A 24,483-nucleotide genomic window follows, 5' to 3' on the forward strand; every position below is an offset into this window, starting at 1 on the left:
AGAAGAAAAACCTCAGGGAGATTAGATAAATGATCAGAGATCATAGATCTGCAAACGGGACCATCAGGATTCTAAACTAGCTCTGTGTGCTGCAAAGCTTGTTCCACTGCATGATGCTGCAAGGCATGGGGAAGGGTACCCCAAGTAGAGGGAATAGCTTGGCAAAGGCTTGGAGGCACACCAGAGATGACATATAGGTTAATTTTCTGGAGCTGTTGGCTGCCGTGTTCTCTAGTTTCTAGTACTTTCCAATGTGCTCACTGTGTCTTGTAGGAAAAGCAAGTGGCAAGTGAGTGTTCAAGTTTTTCCCCTAAATTGTCTAGCAGAGTTTGAATCTCAGCTCTTCTGGGACAGGCTGTAGAGCCTCTGTTTCCTCATTTCTTTAAGTGAGAGCATGATTCTTACCTTGTAGAGTTGTTGGAATTCAAAGCAATGTGTGAAACAATCATTACAATTGATTTGTTCAAGGTGACTTTAGGATACCCAGGACTAGCTCATGATGGAGGAGTTGGTTGAATCATCAGGCAAAGGGAATTTTAGATAATTGGTTGGGGGAATGCCTTCCATCCTTCAAGAAATGAGAACGCTGGCAGAAAGCCTACTGCTAGCCTGTTTCAAATTGGCCAGATGCTATTTTGGAGATGAGAAAAGACATTCTATTGACAGTGTAGGGAGAAGATAAAAACCAAGGAATAGGAAAACTGACCCCACTCCTGATCAGGAACAGGGGACAGGCAAGCCAGCCAGGTGTCTGCAGCTCTCCAGAGAGCCTCCAGCCCTGGCAGAGTCCTACAGATTCTGGGACTCAGGGGAGGGGATGGAGAGAAAGTGCTGATGGGCTTTCAGGCTGAATCACACTCATTAAAACAACAGTCAAGTGTTTGACCTTGGATTATGACTCTGTTTTTCTCAGGTCCCTGGAGCTGGCTGTTTTCAAGAGAAGAAATGGGGTCATCTGCTCAGAGTTGGTCCTGATATTAAGAAACCTTCCCCTGTGGACAGCTGTGCAGGAACTCATATAATGTGCTGTCAAGGGTGGGAGTGGGGGAAAGATTCTTCTCAATGTATAGATACATTAAGTAGTTATGCTATTGATTCCTTATGGCCTTTCAGCAATAAAGAAGTGGATGGCTTTTTCACAGAAATCCTCAGATATTATAAACATATCTTCAAAATAAATCTTCACTTAGAAATCATAGGTTTTGGCAAGCTCCTGATGCCCCACTCTGCTCTGCTAGCTCAGCCTGCCCACCTGCACCCACCATAGCCACCATTCAGCAGCTAGTAGGAAGATGGTGCTTTAGTGCTTAGTGGAGAGCAAAGGTTTTGATGAATATATGTAGGAAGTGGGAGTGAGATTGGCTCTGCAAAAAGTGGGTGCAATGGCCAAACCAGATTGTATCCTCTTTTCTGACAGCAAAACCTCACCATAAAAACTGAGAGCACTCTGGAAACAACAGAGTTTTCATGTAACCTGGGAGAGAAGTTTGAAGAAACTAAAGCTGATGGCAGAAAAACTCAGACTGTCTGCAACTTCACAGCGCATTGGTTCAACATCAGGAATGGGATGCGAAGGAAAGCACAATCACAAGAAAATTGGAAAATAGGAGACTGGTGGTGAAATGTGTCATGAATTCGAGTCTATGAAAAAGTAGAGTAAAAAATTCCATCACCATTTTAGACAGAAATTAGCTGTGAGGATGAACAAGCTCAGTTCAGTGAGCAAATCTCTATACTGCCTTTTTTTTTTTCCTTCCATTACTGTGTTCAGTTATCTTTATCACATTTTACATCCAACTGTTTCAAGGTGTTGCTTTAATTAGGATCATCTCTTTGGTTAGTAAATAAATGTGTTTGTGTTAAAAAAAAAAAGAAGAAAGAAATCATAGGTTTTGAGCTTATGAATCTATATAACCTCTTCATTTTACACCTGAGGAAACCGAGGCCCAAAATGAAATTGACTTGGGGTGCCTGGGTGGCTCAGTGGGTTAAAGCCTCTGCCTTCAGCTCACCTCATGATCCCAGTGTCCTGGTATTGAGCCCCACACTGGGCTCTCTGCTCTACAGGGAGCCTGCTTCCCCCTCTCTCTGTCTCTGCCTGACTCTCTGCCCACTTGTGATCTGTCTGTCAAATAAATAAATAAAATCTTAAAAAAAAAATGAAATTGACTTCAGGATATTGCATAGATAGGGGCGCCTGGGTGGCTTAGTCTGTTAAGCATCTGCCTTTGGCTTGGCTCATGATTCTGAGGTCCTGAGATCAGCCCCGCATAGGTGAAGGGGAGGTCCCTGCTCTCCCTGCTCAGCAAGGAGTCTGCTTCTCCCTCTCCCTCTGCCCCTCACTCCCTGCTCCTGCACTCTCTCTCTCTCTCAAGTAAATAAATAAAATCTTTTAAAAAATATTACATAGCTATGAAGATATTAAGTGGTGAACCAGGGGTTCAAATTATTTGTTTCTAAATCAGAACATCTGCTTAATTATATTTCTTTCTTTAAAATAATTGGTGTCATGAGAATGTTCCAGACATTGTATTGAGGACTGTTTATAAATGATCTCACTTAATTTTCTTCAAAAACTCTGCAAAGAATGATTAACCCCACTTTACTGATAAATAAACTGAGTCTCATTAAAGAAATTGCATGAGATTGTTTTGCTAAAAAGCAGCTGAGGCAGAAGATAAACCCTTATGGGTCTAAGAATCTAATTGGTTCACAATTTAAGCATAGCTGAGATTACAAACACCACAGCACATTCACTAGCATCTTTTTAATATCTCTTCCTATCACCTGGCAGGAGGCTCCTTGAAGAGGAACTGTAACAGAATTAGAGGGAGGGGGTTGCCTTCTACACCCAATCAGTACAGAAAGCTCAGTGTTGTCCCTGGGGTGGGTTGAATGCTAAGTGGAAAGGATGCTCTTTCACTTATCCATGAAGTGGTGTGAGGAAGCATCAGAGGTTGCATCAGAAGCAATCTCTGATGAATCCTCTGAGTTTCCCAGGCGGGGGAGACCCACTCTGTGCTGCTCCTGTGTGTGTGTGACAGTAATGTTCCTCTATCACCATGGCAACAACCAATACACCCGCATCCCACAAGAGGCCAGAGCTGCTTTGTGGGGAGCTGTGGTCCAAGCTGGGTGGGAGGAGGTGTGGGGTGTATGGGGGAAGGGGTGTCTCATTGGCTTGATTCTTTTCGCTTCAAACTAGCTTGTTCCTGGGAGGCAGGAATGTTTATATAGGATGCCAAGCCTCCTAAGTCTGCAGGGTTTGGGGCAAAAGGAGATGATAGGGAAGCTGAGGAGAGGCCAGGGGGGCACATTATTTCTTGTATGGTTTCCAATGAAATGCATTTATTAGGCAAGCTGCTGCTGAATGGCATCTTTCTAAGGGGCCTGCCAATATACTCTAATGGGGAATCTCATGGGTTTTGTAAGCAACCAAACCTGCCTTATAGCTCTTCAATATTTCAGTTCTAAGATGTTAGTTAGTATAATGTCTTTGAAGTTCAATTGCTTTAATGGTAAAAAGGGGACATTTAACACCTCCCTTGGGGGAGATTTAATGAGATAACACACGGGCAGTTTCTGGCATGTGGTCGGCATCTCATCAGTTGTAGACATTATTATGTCCCTAATATTGCCAGAGAAATGGGGACTTGGCAAGGGGACCATCTCTGACTCCTTTAAGTCAGGGGAAGACTTGGAATTAGAATTCATTCCATCCATTTCTCCTGGGTGCCTCTGCTTCTCTCTCTTTATCTCTCTCTCTTCCTAAAGCCATGCTCAGTGTTGGCTCCCCAGACTCATCCCCTGTATTCCCTTGCTCAGCCTGGTGACATCAGGTGCTTATTTTCCTCTGTGGGTCTCCACTCACAGAATCTCACAACACTAGACCTTGGGGATCACTCAGCTCATTTTCCAGGCCAGGAAATGAAAGCTCGGAGAGAGAAGTGCATTGTTCAAGGTCACCCAGGAAGGTAGAAGCAATTAGCTGAAATGATTGTTGCATATATTTTAGCAGGTATGACTAAGCCTGGGAGTGACTGCAGAAGATCTACCTCATGCTTTCCATGAATTCTCCTGGGTGTGTAATTTTAGGATAAGTATGTGTGGGGAGAGTCCTTTTTTATATTTCACTTGTGGTGCTGGCGAGTTCTGTGATTCCCCTGGCGTCAGAAATATTAATAGCTAACATTTGCACAGGGCTTTACTGCTTATAAAATACACTCATAGACTTGATCTTATTTAGTCTTCACAATAGCCCTTCAAGGTCATTATGATCATCATGACTTTCTTTTACAGATGAGAAAACTGAGGCTAGAAGTGATTTGTTCAAAGTTACACAGTTACCATGAGGTTGATTTAGGAATTAAACTTATATTTGTGTGATTCCTAATCATAGCAAACCGGCCCAGCTGACATGGCCATCTTTGGAGAATTCAACATCAGGGACAAAGCTGTCCTCTATCCAGAGGCAAATGAGGAAGGTTATCCATAGGGCTGATTATCAAGAAGGGTCACCTGAATGAAGGTGACAAACTCAACTCAATTGTGTTCTCCGAATTGCTTTGTGGAAAGCAATATTGATGCTTTTTCTGGTTAACCTTTTCACTTTCAAAGTGTTCCCATATTATCTCCTGAGAGGCCCAAGGCACACCTGTCCCTCCCTGTTTACATAAGAGGCCTAGAGAGCTGAGCAAATTTTTGAAAATCACAAAGCCAAGAAGAGATGGAACTTAACAGTTTCTGGAATTCCAAATTCCTTCTACATCTCTTTAGGGCAGGTGGGCCTGAATGGGGTCCCCCAATCCTGAGAAGTGAGCAAAGGCCAAAGGAGGCATGTTCTAGCATACTTCCTTGTTTGAGAGGACACCTGGGCAACAAGTGTTTGGTCAGGTGGCTTGGTATGCCAGCTTTTCCTTTAAGCTGTTTTTGATCTCTGCCTGCCTTTCTCCCTGTGAGCATTCTCTGCTGCATTGTTGTTCAGGGGAAGAGAGAAATCAGAGAGGCGATAAAGCATTTAAATTAGTTCCTGATTTTAGCAGGATTCTTTTATCTGTAGTCGCCAGATGTGTGCCTGTGTTTACAATTCAGTGGGAAGATAAAGATTATGCAAGGAAGGGGCTTACAGAATCCAGGGCTTCTAAAACTGGTAGAGACTCCTGAAATTCTGATATTTGGCTTAGTTGGACCCTGAGTGATTCAGAAAAGCGAGGGAGACCCTTCCACCAATTGATTTGGGAGAAATGCCTTCTACCTAGAGATGGGAATGACTGGTTGGTCTCAGAGAAAGACAGAAAAGGCCTGAACAGTGCCAGAATTGTATATTTTATAGAATTTCCAAGCCCTGTTTCTCCTTCAATTCCAGAAAAAAGGCAGGACATAAGATAGAATGAAAGTGCTATATTCTTCCTGCATCTGGAACCTGGATTCGCAGGTAGGGATAAAGGAAAGATTTTCATTATGGCTCATTAAAAACACAAGCCTAGGGGCGCCTGGGTGGCTCAGTGGTTTGGGCTGCTGCCTTCGGCTCCGGTCATGATCTCAGGGTCTTGGGATCGAGCCCGGCATCGGGCTCCCTGCTCCGCGGGAAGCCTGCTTCCCTCTCTCTCTCTCTCTCTCTCTCTCTGCCTGCCTCTCTGCCTACTTGTGATCTCTGTCTGTCAAATAAATAAATAAAATCTTTAAAAAAAATAAAAATAAACAAAACAAAACAAAACAAAAAAAACACAAACCCACTTATAAGTGTGTCTTTGCATGCTGCACCGACACTTCTTGGCAAGAACTTAGCATATAGAAAATACTAGTTTAAGCAGTTGTGATTTACAGTTATGCCAACTAATCAAAATCTTCTGCTCATATACAACTGATTAATGACCATACATTCCCAATTATAAGAAAATGGTCTATTTTCCCATAAGAATAATATTCTTTTTAAAACCTACCAGAAAGTAACAATAAATCCATGGAGTATTTGATAGATATTTTTCAATGGTCTTGTAGGCTTCCATTGTATCAATGAGGGAATCTAAACCAAAGGAGTTCTTTGGGCATATTTTGGTCTAGCACCCAAGACTGGGATACCAAGTGTGTGTTAGATGTTGTATCAGGCTTTGTAGAACATTTTGAGAGGAGAAGAAGAAGAATCCCTCACCTTGAGGTACTTGTTACCTAAAAAGAAACCTGGATAGACACTAGCAACATAAACAAACAAGTACAACCTGCAGAGCCTTCTTACAAATATGTAAGGGCATGCTTCAGACCCGGAACTCTTCTAAGGTTCAAAAACTATAGTGATAACACAGGTGAGGTCTTTGCCTTCAAGGAATAGATCAATACATTCTCACTACTTACCCAGTTTAGCTTCCCTGTCTTTGCTTTTCCTAGCCTTTCTGTCTTGATTGTTTTCTCCACCCTGTCCTGGGTATCCGAATTCCATCATTTCATAAGGACTGAGTCCTACCTCCCCTGTGAAATCCTCTCATCCCTCAGATCCTTTCTTCCTCTGACTCTCTCTCTCTCTCTCTCTTTTTTTAAAGATTTTATTTATTTATTTGACAGAGAGAGAAAGATCACAAGTACGCAGAACAGAAGGCAGACGGAGAGGGGGAAGCAGGTTCCCTGTGGAGCAGAGAGCCGGATGCGGGGCTCGATCCCAGGACCCTCAATCCCAGGACCCTGAGATCATGACCTGAACTGAAGGCAGAGTCTCAACCCACTGAGCCACCCAGGTGCCCCCTCCTCTGGCTCTTTTAACACTCACTGCCTGCTCCACTTTCTGGTCATTCACCGACTGCTCTGCTATTGCTGGTTATGTGTTCACATGTTTACAAGTTGTCTTCTTAAGGGTGTAACTTGGGTTTTATTTATTCTTGAGTATTCTTTATCCATGAGTGCTTAGCATAATAACCTGCATGTATTAGATACTCACAACATGTTTTTTAACTGGTTGATTTAAAAATACAATACATTCACTACTAGCTTCATGATTAAGGGGAATTACTTAGTGAAATATGAAAAAAAAAAAGATAACCCAAACATCTGAAAAATTGAAGTGATAAAAGTATATGAAGTCCCATCAAGAGATTTATCCTTTGGAAAAGATTCATCTGATACTCTAAAAAATACTTATAGGAAGGGCAGTACATTAAACTAAGTTTATTTAGTTATTAGTGAAGTTATCAGTTTTATTCTCCAATAGACAGACACAAGAGCTGAGTTGGATAAGAGTACAGTTCGTCTCTCAAACAGCTGAGTCCTTAATGCAGGCCAAGGACCATGCTTCATGCTGAAGTCCAAGATGGCTCAAACATAATCCTCTCCTTGAAAAGCATATATTCAAGCCACCAGAATATTTTATTATAAATTTTTTAAGGGGCTATGACAAAACCAGACACAGGTTTTGTCTACTGTGAAGCACTTTGTCTATCTGAAACACTTAGTCTACCGTGGAGGATTGAGGGAAGGCTTCCTGGAGGAGTCATCAACTAGCATTCCTCAAGTCCTTCTCTGCCAGAGTGCCTTCCCTACTTCTCTGTTGGTAGTCTTTTAGCTGCTTTAAGACCCACTTCAAATGTCACCTTCTCTGAGAAGCCATTCCTAAACCTCATAGGCAGAATGCATCCCTCACTCCTTGGTGTCCCTAAACCACTTAGCCCAACAATATTACAGCATTTCTCACATATTATTGTAGTAAATCGTTCCTGTGCCTATCTTCCCTGCTCTCTGCTCTCATAGATTGTGAACTTCCCACAGACAGGATCTACTTTGCGTTTATATCAGTCTATCAAGCACTTACCACTGCCTGGCACGAGGTGGATGGGAAGACCACTGTATTATTATAGCTGGCTGGAGACCTCTTGAACATCACTGGGTCTCTGGCTCAGAGCCCAGTTGTGCATCTATAGGTCCTAAGTTTGTGCCAGCTGGGAGGCAGGACTCAAGAACTGCCTGTTAGTATTAGTGACAAGATGTTCACTGATTCTGTTTAGTCCAACAGATACATACTGAGAACTAGTTCACATAAGAATAAGAATCTAGCCACTGCTACTAGAATATCTACTGTGTGCCAGGTGCTTTATATACACAATCTCATTTATTCTGTGTAACAACTTTGAAAAGTTTTATCTCCGTATAGCATAATGTATAAACTCCTTGAATCACTATAATCACCTGAAATTAATGTAACATTGTGTGTCAATTATACTAAAATAAAAAAATTTTAAAAGCATTATCTCCTTTTATCAGATAGGGAAAAGAGGCTCAGAGGCTAATTTGCCTGAGGTCACACATCACCCAGAGTGGGCTGAATGTAAAGTACTATATCTGCTGTGTCCTCTTCCCATACAACACATGGATTAAGTATATATCTCATGAGAGGTGAAAACAAAGATCCAGAAGTCAAAACATATTTAGGGAGTGCACATGGAAAGGTGATAATCAGGTCTTCATGGAGGTGGAAACAGATCTAGCCAATTAATGAACTGGAAAAAACATTTAGAAAGATTTTTGAAGAGATAAACTTCTTGATACAATAAAGGACGCATCACTGCCTATCAGGGAGGCAAGCACAGAAAGGGTGGGGGACCCTTAGATACCCCACTTGGGGGGAGGGGTCTCCAGCCTTACGCACGGTTTCGCCTCTCTGGTCCATGAGGATGGCTCGTAAGTGAGCCATCCCTAAAGGGCAGGCACCAAAAATGCGCCCACAGACCCAGTGGAAGATCTGTCAAATCTCTGTCACCAAAAGGATGAAGGGGTGGGGGTGGGGGGTGGGAGGTGAGGATGTCTTTCTCACCTAATATTGAGGAGGGAGTAGTTCTTCTTTTGTCTCATCATATGAGTGTGTGTTGTGTATGTGTGTGTGAACGTGCGCGCGCGCGAGTGTGTGGGCAGATTATTCTTTCCTCCATCACCTGGAGGTTGAGGAGATGGCACCTTTCTCCCAGCTTTGGGAAAAGAGGTGGTTCTTTACTTTCCCATTACAGGGAGTATGTGAGTGTGTGTGTGTGTGTGTGTATGAGCGCGCGCACCAGGGGAATGGGTCCATTCTCACCTCAGGCTGGGGAGGCTGACACCTCTCTTCCTTCGAAAGGCAGTGGGGACAGTTTTCTTCGCCTCCATCTCTGGGTGGGACAGTGCTATTTTATCCCCAACCAAAAAGGTTGTTGGGGTCTCGGCTCCTTTTTTCCTGTTCTCGGGGAGCAAGGCTGGCTCCCACACTCTCTCCACAGAACTCCGCTCAGGTTGCAGGAGACCTGGCAACCCCCCTGCCCCCAAATCTCCAGAGTAGGGACCCCACCGCTAAGTGCGGGGCGCTCAGGCAGCGAATAGGGGGCGGTGCCGGCTCTGCGGCGAGAGGCGGGGCGAAAAGTGGCTCCGCCTCCGGCCCCCGCCCGCTCCCTGGCGCGGTGCCTCGCGCTGCCCGGCCAGCCCGGCCCAGTGCACCGCGGCTGTCTGCTGGGATCGCGCGCCGCGAACCCGGTCGCAGCCGCCTCAGCCGCCTCAGTCCCCCAGCCACCGCCGCCTCAGTCTCGCCCTCCTCGCCGTCCGGCCCCGCCGCCCCGCGCGCCCCCAGCCCCTCAAGCCAGATGATGAACTTCCTGAGGCGCCGGCTGTCGGACAGCAGCTTCATCGCCAACCTGCCCAATGGCTACATGACCGACCTGCAGCGGCCCGAGCCCCAGCAGCCGCCGCCGCCGCCCCCCGGTCCGGGCGCGGCCTCGGCCTCCTCGGCGCCCCCGGCCGTCTCGCCGGGCCCCGAGCGGAGGCCGCCGCCGGCCCCGGCCCCGGCGCCCGCGTCGCATCCCGCGCCGCAGGCGACCGCGGCGCCATCGGTGGGCAGCAGTTTCTTCAGCTCGCTGTCCCAAGCCGTGAAGCAGACGGCAGCCTCGGCCGGCCTGGTGGACGCGCCCGCGCCCGCCGCCGCCAGGAAGGCCAAGGTGCTGCTGGTCGTCGACGAGCCGCACACCGACTGGTAGGTACCCGGCCGCCGCCGCCGCGCGGTGTTCCCGGGGCCTGCCGGGCAGCTGGAGGCCGCGGGGAAGGTGGTCCCGGGCGCCAAGGAATCGTTCCTGACACCTGAGAGGGAGGGTCTGCATGGTCCCCCTGTGGGGAGATGTTGGTGGTGGTGGGGGTTTCAACGTTGTGTCTGTTGAGGGGGGTGGTCTGGAAAGGTGATTCCTGAGGTGAAATATTGCCTCGATTCTCTCAAATCCCTCACGACACGTAAAAGAAGGAGCTACTTTATGCAACACGGAAGAATCCTAAAAAAAAAAAAAATGAGTTTTGTTTGTTTGTTTGTTCTTGAAGGGAGGGGGCAGAAAGAACAGACTTTCAGCCTAGACACGTAGAAGCTCAGGTGAGACATTTAAAGCCAATACAAAAGATTGTACAATGTTAGGCACGGAGTGAATTTGCGGTGGAAATGAGTGTTTTGAGGGAGAGGGTGATGGGGGTAGTTTTCACCTGGCTGGATGAAGGCTTGTATCAGTATTGACATCTACGTTGGTCAAAGCACGGATATGAGAGCCCAGGTGTATGTACTTGAGCTTGCTGCAGAGGAGCATGGCTGAGGTCCGTTTAAGAATAATAAAATGCTTGTGTTTTTTGAAGCAGGAAGGGGATTTGTGGTTTTTAAAATTTTTGTTTTAGTGTAAAAAAAAAAGTGTGTGTGTGTGTGTGTGTGTGTGGCGGTGGGGTGGGAGGACGGGGAGAGTTGTGAAAGTGAAGGTGGTTTTTTCCAGCTGGAAAGATGATGACTGAGGTAAAATATTCTGGATCATTAAAGGGGTACAAACAAATAAAAGGATCTACCTTAATGCAGTAGACAGCAACTTGGAGAATTTCTTTCTCTCTCTCTCTTTCTTTCTTCTTTCTTGGGATATTGCAACTTAGAATTGTGAGGGCTTCTGGAAAATGTTACCTCTAGTTAGTAAAAGCATGAATGGGGTTCATTCAAGACAGATCAGGTTAAAGAGGTTCTATGTCATGTAGCAGGAAGTTGGCCCAGGGGATGGTTGGGGTTGGTGGTGATGGAAGAATTGACTGGTGAAGGGCCTGAAGAAGTGAAGAGGCAAGAAGTCTTGGTTGCTTCTTCTTCAGGAATATGGGAAGGATTTTATTTTTTACTTTCTCAGAAAGGTTGAGGTAAAGAGCCTGGACCCAAGTGCTTCCTCCTGAGAGTGAGGCACAGAGGGACCACAGAATTGTTTTTCTCCATTTCCTCTTTTGGCTGCTTTACTGCTTTTTCTCTTTCATTTTCTCACAGGGAGACTTGGAGGGAGGGAGTACTGGCGTGGGTGTAATGGAAGTGAGATGTAGATACGGAGATGCACTCCTGCTGGCTCCTAATATGACCATTCTGAATAGTCATTTGGGTGACTTGTGTAGTTGCCTTTTCTCAGAAAAATGGAGTAGAAAATCTTAAGGGACCTTTGTTAGGAAATGACAGAGGCACTGGCAAGAGTGTATGAGGAAAATATAAGAGTATATGATGGTACCATTGGTAGTCCCATAGGAAAATTATTCTTAGTTTAAATTACAAGTGCTTATTAAATGGGAAAGGTAGGTAACTAAGTTTCATTGAGCAACTGTTATATGTCAGACCCTTACTAGGTGCTCTTATATATGTCTCATTAAATTCTAAACACAAAACTGAGGCTTACAAAAAGTGAGTAACGTGTTCCCAGTCATACAGCCAGCAAATAGTTGACCTAAGATATGAATTAGGCCCATTTGACTCCAGTATTGCCATTCCACTATGCTGTATTGCCTCACAGTATATATAATAATAATAATATATTATTATTATTGCCAATAATGTTTGCCTTATTATTATATTATTGGCAATATTAATAATAGGCTCCCTCTACAGGGTAGGCAGAGTAGGGGCCTTACCAAGAACTCACATTGAAATTTAGAGACAAAATGGAGACATGAACAGTTAAAAAAAATTATTCTACAATTATTATTTCAGACCAGTGTTTTAGGCATTCAGTAAATAGAGTGATTGTGAGAGCCAGAGTTATTGGAGAAAGCTTTATAAAAGATGAGTTTTTTTTTTTTAAAGATTTTATTTATTTATTTGACACACAGAAATCACAAGTAGGCAGAGTGGCAGGGGGAAGCTGGCTTCCCGCTGAGCAGGGAGCCCAATGCAGGGCTCAATCCAAGGACCTTGAGATCATGATCTGAGCCGAAGACAGACACTTAACCAACTGAGCCACCTAGGTGCCCCTAAAAGATGAGTCTTGAAGAAAGGCCAGGAAAAGGAGGAGAGAAATGGGAATATTGGTGCTTCGTTTTTTATGCAAGAATCTGACACTCATGTACCTTGCTTGTCCTGATCTGTTCTGATGAAGACATTTGTTTTGGGTTTAATTACCAGTTAGGTACCAACAGGTAGGAAGATATTCATTTGTATGGGCATGATGTAGCTGCTGAGATTTGTGTTTAGCACTAACTGCTTCTTTTGCTTAGGATTCAAAACTCTTTTTGGATAGTGTTTTTCTCTAGGAAAACTGCCTGCCTGGCATGAACCAGAAAATTTGCCTTGCCCTGGGGACTAAACTTCTGATGGAAGTAATAGAAGCCATTTTCCTTTGGGCTGACTCCCAACTGTTTTCTGATTTTCTTTGTAGTAATAACATTGATTTATTAAAACTCATAAACCCAGTTTGAGTCTAGTGCTTGACGGCATTTGATGGCTTCTCTGTTTCTATGTTTAATAGCATCTCTCAGGATTGCAGATTTTGTTTTCTTTCTTGCCTGAATTTGCTAAAAGCATCTCAGATAAATATTTTTGAATGGTTTTATTGAAAGTTCTCTATAAGTTAAGGAGCAGGTGTCTGCTTATGACAAGCACAGTGACTTGAAAAGGTGCTTTTTCCTCTAATGGCAAATTTTAGCAAATTTGTCTCACTGTTTAAGCTATCTATCTAGATAGCATTCAGTGAACAGGTGTCATATATGCCCAATATTATTTTCCTGATGCTTGAATAGGAAGTCAGAGTGTAGCTTCCTGGTAGAATTTAAGAATATTGGTCCCATTTGAACTATAGATTGCTAAAATAAAGAGGGTTTTGAGAAGCATTTAAGTAATTGGAGATTTAAAAGAGGGGCTTAAAGTTGGCAGCTTCTCAGAGCAACCTTAATATATAGCAGATTCCTTCAAATTTTTATCAGTGTAATTGTGGACAATGGAATTTGGGGACTTTTCCACAGACTAAGTTGATGGGAAAATTGGAGGTTGTCTGTCTCTTGTTTAAAATGTGTTTTCATTGGTTGCTTGAGATCTTTAGATTAATTGCATGGTAAAGAATCATTGAAAAAATGTATCTGCTCCACTAAAAAATGAAATCCCTTATTAGTAATTGTTACTAGTATTTTAAATATATATACGTTTTGCCTGAAATGCGTGTCTTCTTTTAAGGTTCATACCTAAAGTGCAGTTAATATTGAACTCTAATTATCTTTGTGCTTAAACAAGGAACAAATGTCTATTTGTATGTTGTTTTTTTTCTGCATCTTACACTCTCACTGGTGAAGAGGTAAGTTTTCTCTCAGATTTTCCCCTGCCTCCATTTTCAGCAATTCAATTCCACTGACCAAGTGATCTTTTCCATCTCAATAGCATGTCTCAATGTTTGATTTGAAAATCAGCATAGCACAGACATTCTAGAGATTATCTGATGTTCTGGGGACTGTAGATATGGTAAGTCCACAGGTGTTTTATTGAGCACCTTCTTATTATGGGGTGTATATGCTAAGAAAAAGGAGTTGTAGTATGTCTTTGAAGATTTTTCTGTTCAAGTGGACAAATAAGATAACACTTTTTTAAAAAAATTAACATATAATGTATTATTTGTTTCAGGGGTACAGGTCTGCGATTCATTAGTCATATTTATATAATACCCTTGCTCCTTATAACACATACCTTCTTCAATGTCTATCACCCAGTTACCCCATCCCTCCACCCTCCTCCCCCGAGCAATCCTCAGTTTGTTTCCTATGATTAAGAGTCTCTTGGGGTGCCTGGGTGGCTCAGTGTGTTAAAGCCTTTGCCTTTGGCTTGGGTCATGATCCCGGGGTCCTGGGATCGAGCCCCGCATCAGGCTCTCTGCTCAGTGGGGAGCCTGCTTCCTCCTCTCTCTCTCTCTCTCTCTCTGCCTGCCTCTCTGCCTACTTGTGATCTCTATCTGTCAAATAAATAAATAAAAAATCTTAAAAAAAAAAAAAAAGGAGTCTCTTATGGTTTGTCTTCCTCTCTGGGTTTCATCATTTTTCATTTTTTCCTCTCTTCCTCTATGATCCTCTGCCTTGTTTCTTAAATTCCATATCACGTATCAGTGACATCATATAATTGTCTTTCTCTGTGACTTATTTTGCTTAGCATAATACCGTCTAGCTCCATCCACGTTGTTGTAAATGGCAAGATTTCATTTTTAATGGCTGCATAATATTGCATTGCATATATATATACACAACATCTTATTTATCCATTCATCTGTTGTTGGATATCTGGGCTCTTTACATAGTTTGGCTATTGTGGACATTGCTGCTATAAACATTGGGGTGCAGGTGCCCCTTTGGATCAGTACATTTGTTTCTTTGGGGTAAATACCCAGTAGTGCAATTGCTGAGTCTATTTTCAACTTTTTGAGGAATCTCCATACTGTTTTCCAGAGTGGCTGCACCAGTTTGCTTTCCCACCAACAGTGTAGAAGGGTTCCCTCATACTTTTTTTTTTTTTAAGTTTACAAAAACTACCCCTTTTATTCAAAGAATATAGTCCTTGGATCAACAGTATTGGGATCAAACAGGAACTTTTCTTTTTTTTTTTTTTATGGATTTATTTATTTATTTTCGGTAGAGAGCATAAGTGGGAGAAGGACAGGGAGAGAGAATCTCAAGCAGACTGTACACTGATTGCTGAGCATAACCTGGGGCTTGATCCTGAGACCCTGAGATAACCACCTGAGGGGAAACCAAGAATGGGACACTCAACTACTCAACCCACTGTACCACCCAAGTGCCCCAGGCAGCTTTTTGAACTACAGCTTATCAGGTCGTCATACCTACTGAGTCAATTTGCATTTGAATAAAATGTCCAGGTGATTTACATGCACATTAAATTTCAGATGCACTGAACTAAAGGATATGTGATTAGTGCTAAAGGTGTGGCAACCACACTACTATGATTTATTGAGCCTTTGCTATAGGGGAAGCGTAATAAGCTCTTTACTAATATTGAATCTCTGCCACAGCACTGTAGTACTTTAGAAGTTCAAAAGAGTGAAAAATGGATGTGGGCTACAGTGAGAAGGGAGTGCTTCATGCAAGTATCAAGATTTGAACTGAACTTTGAAGATTTTGTATCAAAAGAGATAGGTTTGACTCAGTCCAGAGAGTGTATAGTAAAAGGAAAGTACAGTGGTAGAAAAGAGAGAGACCATGAAGAAACTGGACTGATGCATTATCTAGGCAGCACCTATTTTCCATGCTTTTATGGTCTGTCTTTGGACATATCATTAAGAATAGGGGATTTCAAAGTACAGTAGTCTGGACCAGTGCTTGTGAGAGACTCTAGAACAGTATTTGAATTAGAACTTGGGGGGAAAACTCAAGTGAAATTTGAGGCTTCTGTCTATTAAATATTTTATCTGTATGCCCTGTTTCTGACTTGTGAACACAAACATACTGATTCTACAAAATTGCATTGTTCTTAATAGCCATAGGCTATAGCTTAGAATTTTAGATTAGTAGAGCTGGAAGATCTGGGTGCTTTACAAATGGAAGAAATATAATCTGAAGAGGGAACATGACTTGTTCAGGGTTACTCAGCTAGTTAATGACAAAACCAGAACTACAATCTAGAACTTCAGTCTCTCTACTAAGCTTTTTACCCCAATTTACCCTCTATTTTACTATCTTTCTACCTTCCTTTTATCTTTCTCCATTTCAAGGATTGATAGGGACTTTTTACTTTTATAATTATAACATTTGAACTTGAAAGAACCTGAAAGAGCAGTAGTAGTGCAGAGAAATGGAATGATTTGGCCAAGCTCAAATAAGAAGTTGGAGAATGAGGACTAGAATTTATATCTTCTGACTCCAACTCAAGTTTCTTTCTATTCTCTCTCTCTTTTATTATTTTTTTTAAACAACTGATAATTTATTTAAAAGATTGATTTAGGCATCTGCAATGGTGACTTCAGCCTTGACTCCTGCCTCCATACTGATGGAAGTAATTTGCTTAACAATCTCAGAAGGACTGTGCAGATCAATGAGTTGCTTGTGGATCTTCATCTGAGAACAATCCCAAGTCTTAGAACCTTAACCACAAGCAATTTTTCTTGTAGTAGTGATTCTCAGAATCTTGGTAGGTATCAGAACTAGTCCTTTCACTTTGAGATTCTTTTCCTTTGCGCCTGTGATCAGGTTAGTATACACTGTTTCCTAAGATTTTAGGTTGCAGCTGAGTAGAGTATTTCTAAATTGGTGAATCGCCATCTCTGGTTCCAGGGTGTCTTCCCAGTGCCTTTAAAAAATATGACTGTGGAGCGGCTTCCTGACTGACTTGTTTCTGGAGAAGAGCAAACAAGGGTGAGTCGGGAGCAAGAGCAGGGCATCCAGGACTCCACTGCAGCTGTGACCATGTCTTTCTCAAAGATGTTTTTTTACTCTTAAGTCACTCTTTAGACAGGTCCCTCAAATATAAGCCTTTTCTCCTTAAAAATACTGTTTTTATCTATTTCTTTTAAAGATTCATTGTGGAATGCTTAATAAATATTTTAAAAAGAGCCACATGAACACCACACTAGAGTCACACGGACCATTGCCTTATCTTATATGTTACTGTTTCAGCCAAGGTCATTGTAAAATGGTTGAAGGAAAGACTGTTCGAGAGTCTGGTAATCAAAATCCAACAATATAATAAAGTTAGTAGGACAGTGGTACAATGATGACCTTCTTTCCAGGGGCACATTTTTACTGTAGTGTTCCTGTCTACCTGAGATTGCTTCCTGTCTTTCTATACCCAAGTTCAGATCTATAATTATGTTAGCAAAAAGTAGTGGAGGTCTAAACAGTAAGTGTTCCAGAATTATATACCTTCCCTCACATTGGTAAGACAGTTGTTTTTTTTTTTTTTTAAAGATTTTATTTATTTATTTGTCAGAGAGTGAGCGAGTGAGAGCTAGCACAGGCAGACAGAGTGGAAGGCAGAGTCAGAGGAAGAAGCAGGCTCCCTGTGGAGCAAGGAGCCCGATGTGGGACTCGATCCCGGGAGGCTGGGATCATGACCTGAGCCAAAGGCAGCTGCTTAACCAACTGAGCCACCCAGGTGTCCCTGGTAAGACAGTTTTAACTGGGACATGTTTAGTGCAGTTGAATATCTAACACAAGCCAAGTGCTGGGGATATAAGGATAAGTTTGGCATAGGCCTTGTTTACTAGAATCTTCCCACCCAGTAGGGGAGAGGACAGACATTTAAGTAAGATTTATTATAGGATGGTAATTAATGGGCATTAAGTACTATGGGAACAAAGAGGTGGGCTGTCCTAGGAAATGAAGATATGTTAGAAATGTTGTACTGTTAAAAATGAGCCATTGTATATCCTTAGGTAAACCACTTTGCCTCTTTGGATTTTGATTTTCTAAAATCTGTCAGTTGATAGGATTGAAAAAGACACGAAGATCCTTTACAGCACTACTTATTTCCATGTTACAGTTTATGTGCTATTTTCTTTAAAAAGCTTTATAATTTACTCTATGGCATAAGGCTTGTAAATCTTTGGAAAAAGAGGCCTACGTCAATAAATGACTAAACATGTTTTTGATGAAAAGCTCATCTTTGAGTACGCTCCATTTAGTACCTCTTTCTTACCTCCTCATGATGGGAACTGGGGACTTGTGGTTAAATTCCTGTCTTCCTGATAGATCTAAGAACTTTTGTAAACATATGTTGAAGTATTGGCTGACAGAGTTCATCTCTTGATCCCTGCCATGTACACTGTGCTGCTGATCAGTTTATACAACATATGTATACACATTGTCTCATTTTATCCTCACAGTGATCCTGAAAAGTAGAAATAATATTTCATAGACGAATAAACAAACTCATGAAAGTAATCATTTGCCCAGTAATTAATAGCTGTTAAGCTGAAATGTCAGGTTCTTAACCTAAATTGGTAGAGTCCTGTACACATAAGACAAATTTGCCAGCAGAAAAATTAGATTACTTTTTGTTATAAAAAAGGTTTCTTTTGCAAAAGGATTTACTGCATGATTCACTTAAATAGTAAGCACCCTACTGCTTTTGAAATTGCTCACTTTATAAAAATTTTATATATACACATGCATATATGTATATATATACATATAAATTTATGTATATATACACATAAAAATTTTATATATACATGTATATATACATATGTATATATATACATATATACATATGTATATATACATGTATATATATTTTGTATATATATATACAAATATATATATAATTTTGTATATATATATAAATATATATATATTTATATATGTATATAAATTTTATATATACATATATATGTATATATACATGTATATATAAAATTTTTATGAAGTGAGCAATACATATATACATATGTATGTATATATACATATACATATATACATATATATATGAAAAATATATTTTTCAGGATCATATTCATTACAGGGAGTGACATAGTTAAACATGGTTAAACATAGTGGCCTCAGTATGGAGAGTTGCATCCTGTTTTTGGTTTTTAATGGTACTCACACTGTGTTTGCCCTTCTGAATCCTGTGAATAAGATCTTCTACATACTTCTTGGTGGCATTGTCATCCTTTGTTTTAGCTTTCTACGTAGAAGCAATTGAATACCAGAAGGCTACATATAGCTTTCTAGAGAGAAGAGAAGATGACGTAAAGGGCATTTCTGTCCTTCAGATACTACTTCTGTGCAGCAGAAGGAAGTAACTTATAATAGGGCAGGTGACCTTCGGAAAGAATAAAGTGTACAAATACCATAGATTTCTGAACTCAAAAGATGCCCATGCAACATAAATAAGAATTACAGAAAGTATACTGGCCTTGGTGTTTGTTGCTCAGTAGTAGGCATTTCTGAAGTTTAATCAGTTTACATAAAATTGTAAAGCAGATTATGATTATATTCAATCACTGCACCCTTTTCTTCTCTTTTCAGGACCATGAAACAATGTGAACATACAGGATTGAGGCCCAGCCCCACCCTTAACTATATGACCCTATCAGAGTTACAAAACCTCTCTGAGCCCCTTTTCCCTCTATTTGACACATTTTTCATTGGGGAATTACCATATGCCAGACACTGTTCTAGGTTCCAGAATAACACAGACAAAAATTAGTTCCCATATGTGTGAAATGGAAGTGAAAACATGTATATCCCATAGTGATGTTGTGAGAATTGAATAAAATAAGGTTTTGGAAAAGCACTTTGTAGAGGGTAAAGAGCCTTATCTTTGTTCCTTTTTTTGATTTCCCTTATGGTGTAATTTTATTGTCTATTTTGCACACTTCGAGGATGAAGAATATTTTTATTCTTTTTTAAATTGAAGGCTACTTCTTTAAAGCAAAATTTTTGAAGACTTTTTTTTTTTAAGATTTTATTTATTTATTTGACAGAGAGAGACACAGTGAGAGAGGAACACAAGCAGGGGGTAGTGGGAGAGGGAGAAGTAGGCTTCAGTCTGAGCAGGGAATCTGATGCGGGGCTTGATGCTTAATGACGGAGCCAGCCAGATGCCCCTTCCTTTGGTATATTTTGAAGGGAAATATAATTTTAGCTTTTTTTTTTTTTAAATAAATGTCTATTTTAATGTTTTTCACAATAGAATAAATGCTTCTCTTGATGACTGCAGATACATAAGGCTGTTTGGTAGTATCCAGAACCACCACAGGAATGGTTGTTTTCCTGATTGGTGTGTAGTCTTCAGTAATTATAAGGAATTACTTGTCTCGAACTGCTGTCAAACCAGCAGGACTGCATTTATGCATCCATCATTTTCAGGATTGTTGGTAACCTGGGCATATTTTCCCCAAATAACTTTGCCTCCTTGTGTCACAAGGCCCAACTCGCTCACGTTCACCTCAATTACAGTACCTTTGGTAATAACACCCAAAGTTGTATATAGTGGGGATGAAGGATTTTTTTTTACACCAAGTACTGGCAGGCAAAAGGTGGCTTTCAATTCAGGATGTGTTACATGGGCCTTTTGAAACGTAAGCCCATTGGTCTAATGAATCTTTCATATTTAGGTGGTTTTCAAGTAAAGCCATCTCCAACAAAGCAGACTTTAGTGACCATTCTTTTCCATGCTTTCTTCTTTCTCTTTCCTGTTCGAATAACTTTTAATACTTCTGTTTCTCCCTGGGCTCGAACTTTGGGTAAAGGAACTTCCCATTTTCCCGCTTTCTCTTTTCGTTTTTGTTTAATCATATTAGAAAGTACTTTAGCTCGAGACTGTCCCTCCCTGTCCAGTAGATATGCAGGTACTGCTCCTTGTGGAGTCTTTTCATCATTCTTTTGTTTGGTGTTTCTCTTTTCATGCATCTTGATAGTCTTTTTCATCTGTATTTTCTCAGCATGGTGCTGTTTATGGTAGAGCTTAGCTTTCAGACCAGTCATCTTTTTTGCCTTCTTTGAAGGTTCATGAGTCTCTCGACCTTCTTTCTTTCTCTTTTTCTCATGGTAATCCAAACGATAGCCATAGCACTTCCAGTGTAACTCAATATATTCATTTTGTGGCATGGTGATGGCTGCAGAGCTGTGGGGTGCAGCTGTTGGGGCTCAAAGAAGATCTCAGTTTTCGGATCTCCCAGACCCACGAACTAACTCCACGCAAACCGCGATGGGAAAGAGAGATTTTTTTTTTTTTAAAATAAGAGAGATATTACCTATTAGACTCAGCTGATTAACAGTTATGGACAGGACCACATAAATCCTTATTTTGTTTAATAAATAAATTCTAAAATAGCAGTGCTTCAGTTTCACTTGTGACTAATTAGGGAAGGGTGGTTACAGAGGGAAATGAAGGAAGAGAGAATCAGAATGGCTTTAAAAGTTATGTTTGGGGATGCCTGAGTGGCTCAGTGGGTTAAGCAGCTGCCTTCGGCTCAGGTCATGATCCCAGCGTCCTGGGATCGAGTCCCACATCGGGCTCCTTGCTCAGCAGGGAGCCTGCTTCTCCCTCTGCCTCTGCCTGCCATTCTGTCTGCCTGTGCTCGCTCTCTCCCCATCTCTCTCTCTAATAAATAAATAAAATCTTAAAAAAAAAAAAGTTATGTTTGTGCAGGGCATCTGGGTGGCTCAGTTGGTCAAGCCATTGCCTTCGACTCAGGTCATGATTCCAGATTCCTGGGATCAAGTCCTGAATTGGGCTCTCTGCTCGGTAGGGAGCCTGCTTCCCCCCCTCTTTCTCTGTTTGCCTCTCTGCCTACTTGTGATCTCTCTGTCAAATAAATAAAATCTTTTTCTTAAAAAAAAAGTTATGTCTGTGTTCTTTTCTCCTATTCAGTCTATCTTTCACATTGCATTCAAAGTATTAAACAAAAGCATCCACAAATCTTGTAATTTCTTTTAATGTTCTTCTCTAACACATTTTTGCTCATGAAGCTTATTTACAACATGCTCCAGTTTATCTTTTCAGACTCATTTGTCACTACTCTCTCTTTTTTAAAAAGATTTTTTTATTTATTTACATGACAGACAAAGATCACAAGTAGGCAGAGAGGCAGGCAGAGAGAGAGGGAGAAGTAGGCTCCCTGCTGAGCAGAGAGCCCAATGTGGGGCTGGATCCCAGGACCCTGGGATCATGAGGTGAGCTGAAGGCAGATGCTTTAACCCACTGAGCCACCCAGGTGCCCCTTCACTACTCTCTTAATCCTAAACTTTTGCTATATCCTGGGTTACACTCTTCTAAACACATACTTAGCTTTTAGGATTCCATGTGATTATTTCACAGTTCCTTTAGAATGTTCCTATTGTTCTCTGTCCTACCTCAATGATCATTTTCTTTATTCCATTCTTGAGGATACTGTCTTGTTTTAAAAAAGACCCATTCCCTCCTCCATGTCTTTGCTCTAAATTCTACCTCTTCTTTTCCCTTCTGTTCATTCTTTCATTTTCTGCTGGTTGTTCTGTCACTGCAAATAAAGAAACAAGCAAAATCTGTTCTCCACCTTAGTCACTCTTCCAGATGTGAAATAGAAGTCTCACTCTTATCTCTACTCCCTTATCCTATATTTCCCCCTCTGCACTAATGGCTTCTACTCTATAATACTGATTGTTCTTGCTAAATCCAAAGGAAGGTGTCAGTCTATACTTTCATGGATTGGTTTGACACTTTATCCTCCATTTGGAAGTCCCTTCACTTCTGAATATGGCAATCTTTGTTCATATCTTTTTAAAGTTCCTTCTCACTCTTTTTGTTCTTTTTCTTTTCTTTTTTTAAAAGATTTATTTATTTATTTGTCAGAGGGAAAAAGAGAGAGAGAGATCACAAGCAGGCAAAGAGGCAAACAGAGGCAGAGAGAGAAGCAGGCTCCCCGCTGAGAAAGTTGCCTGATGCAGGACTCCATCCCAGGACCCTGGGATCATGACCTGAGCTGAAGGCAGCCGCTCAACCAACTTGAGCAACCCAGGTATCCCTGTTCTTTTTCTTTGATTACCTCATTAGATATAAGTGTTCCTAAGGGCCCCATCTTCTGCCCACTTCTTTGTTCACTCTACACACATTCCCTGATCCATCTCCTCTCAAGATGTCATTTATCTTCTAAATGCAATCAGTTCCCACACCTCAGCCTTCAGAGAAGAACATTGTCCTGATCTTTACGTACATGTTTAGTTGCCTGCTGTATTTCTCCATTTGGGTGGTTACAGGCAACTCAAGGTCATTTGTTCCAGTATTGAATTCCTTATCTCCTCTATTCTCTGTCTCAACTGAGGACACTGACTGTTGCCTATTTCAAGTTCTCATTAATTTCACCTAGAACTCTTATAAGTTTCATAATGATTTCTACTTAATAGCTTGAATGAACTATTTAAAATACAAGTCTGACTCATTCACTCCTTTGCTTAAAGCTTTTCATGTCTATCCCGTGTCTGATTAGTAAAGTTCATCACCTTCCCATGATTTGACCTGTGCTTTCTTCTTCAGTCTCCTAACCATTTCCATTCCTAAACTTCAATTTACAGCAATATTGAACTATTGAACTAACACACATTATGGCATTCCTTCCCCTTGTCTTTGTTTATGCTGTTCACTCCACATGCAATTGTTGTTCTCTTTTCTTCCTTTTCTTGACTGAACTCATATGTACCTTTTGAGACTGAGATGAATATTTCTCTTTCAGAAATTCTTCTATTACCCCTGGATATATTGGGCATTTCTGTCCCCTTCATGCCCTCCTTCAGTCATATGGCTATCTTTATCACCGGACTCAAAACAATGATCTATTTGTGTGATGAAGAATTCTTTGTGGCAGGCTTAATGTTTTATTCATTTTTATATCCTTAGCATCCAGCAATGTCTGACACATAGTTTAAGTTCAATAAATCTTTGCCAAATTGAGCTAAGGAGAGAGAGATCCAGAGAATGACAAAAGGGGTAGAAGGGAACAATGGTGAGAAAAAGTATTCGAGGATAAGAGGTATATGTTGGAAAACATCTTTATTCACTGCAAATACAAGCACTAGGATGCTTTTGCTCTTACTTATGCTCTATGAAATGCAAATTGACTTTATTAGTTTTCAACCAGTCCAAATCATAACTCTTTAGAGATTTAGCTCTGAATGAGATCCAATAGCAGCCTACAAATACCGGAAAGTATTATCTGGCTCATGGTAGCTTTGAGCAGAATAAAGGCAAATGGAATAAAATTATGGACCGAAGCTCTCCTTTGTGGCCTATATTGACACTCAGCTCTCCTGGAGCTCATTTTTCTGAAGTTAATCCTGCTTTTGTTTTTTTTTTTTTTTTTCCCTGTCCAGCAAACACTCCAATCTTGGGCCACCCAAGCTGCCTTTTTTTTTTTTTTTCTCCCCTCTTTCGTGAGAAATTCCTTTGGGTTAGCCTAAGGATAATTCTGGAGAACTAAACAGCATTGTGACTGATGGGAATGTGTTGAAAGGAGATACACAGTAAGCTTTTCAAGATCTGACTCTGCCTACCTCTTCAGTTCTACCTTTGATTTCTCCATCCACTTTGATAACCATGACAAACTACTTAAGTTTAACTGAATTTGCCATGTCTCTATGTCTTTATACTACTCCTGCTACCTGAAAGTCTTCTTCTGTGTTTTTGCCTGGATCATCTTTAAGACTCAATTCAGTTGTTGATTATTTTAGAGTCAGGACTAGACTTACTCCTTTATTATCTTCTAGTTTGTGTTAGAATCTATAATATGTTTGTTTATCTCATAGTGATTAACT

At 41.2% G+C, this 24,483-nt stretch overlaps 1 protein-coding gene and 2 pseudogenes across 1 annotated transcript in view; 1 reads left to right on the plus strand and 2 right to left on the minus strand.

Moving 5' to 3' along the window:
• The first annotated feature begins 9,393 nt into the window (after positions 1-9,393).
• SYN2 (synapsin II) overlaps positions 9,394-24,483 on the plus strand; it is a 212,339-nt gene continuing 197,249 nt past the window's right edge. Inside the window, exon 1 of the mRNA XM_059390346.1 lies at positions 9,394-9,973. Coding sequence (XP_059246329.1) covers positions 9,588-9,973 — 386 coding nt within the window. The 5' untranslated portion in view covers positions 9,394-9,587. The remainder of the gene's footprint in view (positions 9,974-24,483) is intronic.
• On the minus strand, positions 16,189-16,655 carry LOC132012525 (small ribosomal subunit protein uS10-like; annotated as a pseudogene).
• LOC132009893 (ribosome biogenesis protein NSA2 homolog) lies at positions 19,875-20,867 on the minus strand (annotated as a pseudogene).

Source organism: Mustela nigripes, chromosome 2, assembly GCF_022355385.1.
Source record: "Mustela nigripes isolate SB6536 chromosome 2, MUSNIG.SB6536, whole genome shotgun sequence".
Lineage (NCBI taxonomy): Eukaryota > Metazoa > Chordata > Mammalia > Carnivora > Mustelidae > Mustela > Mustela nigripes.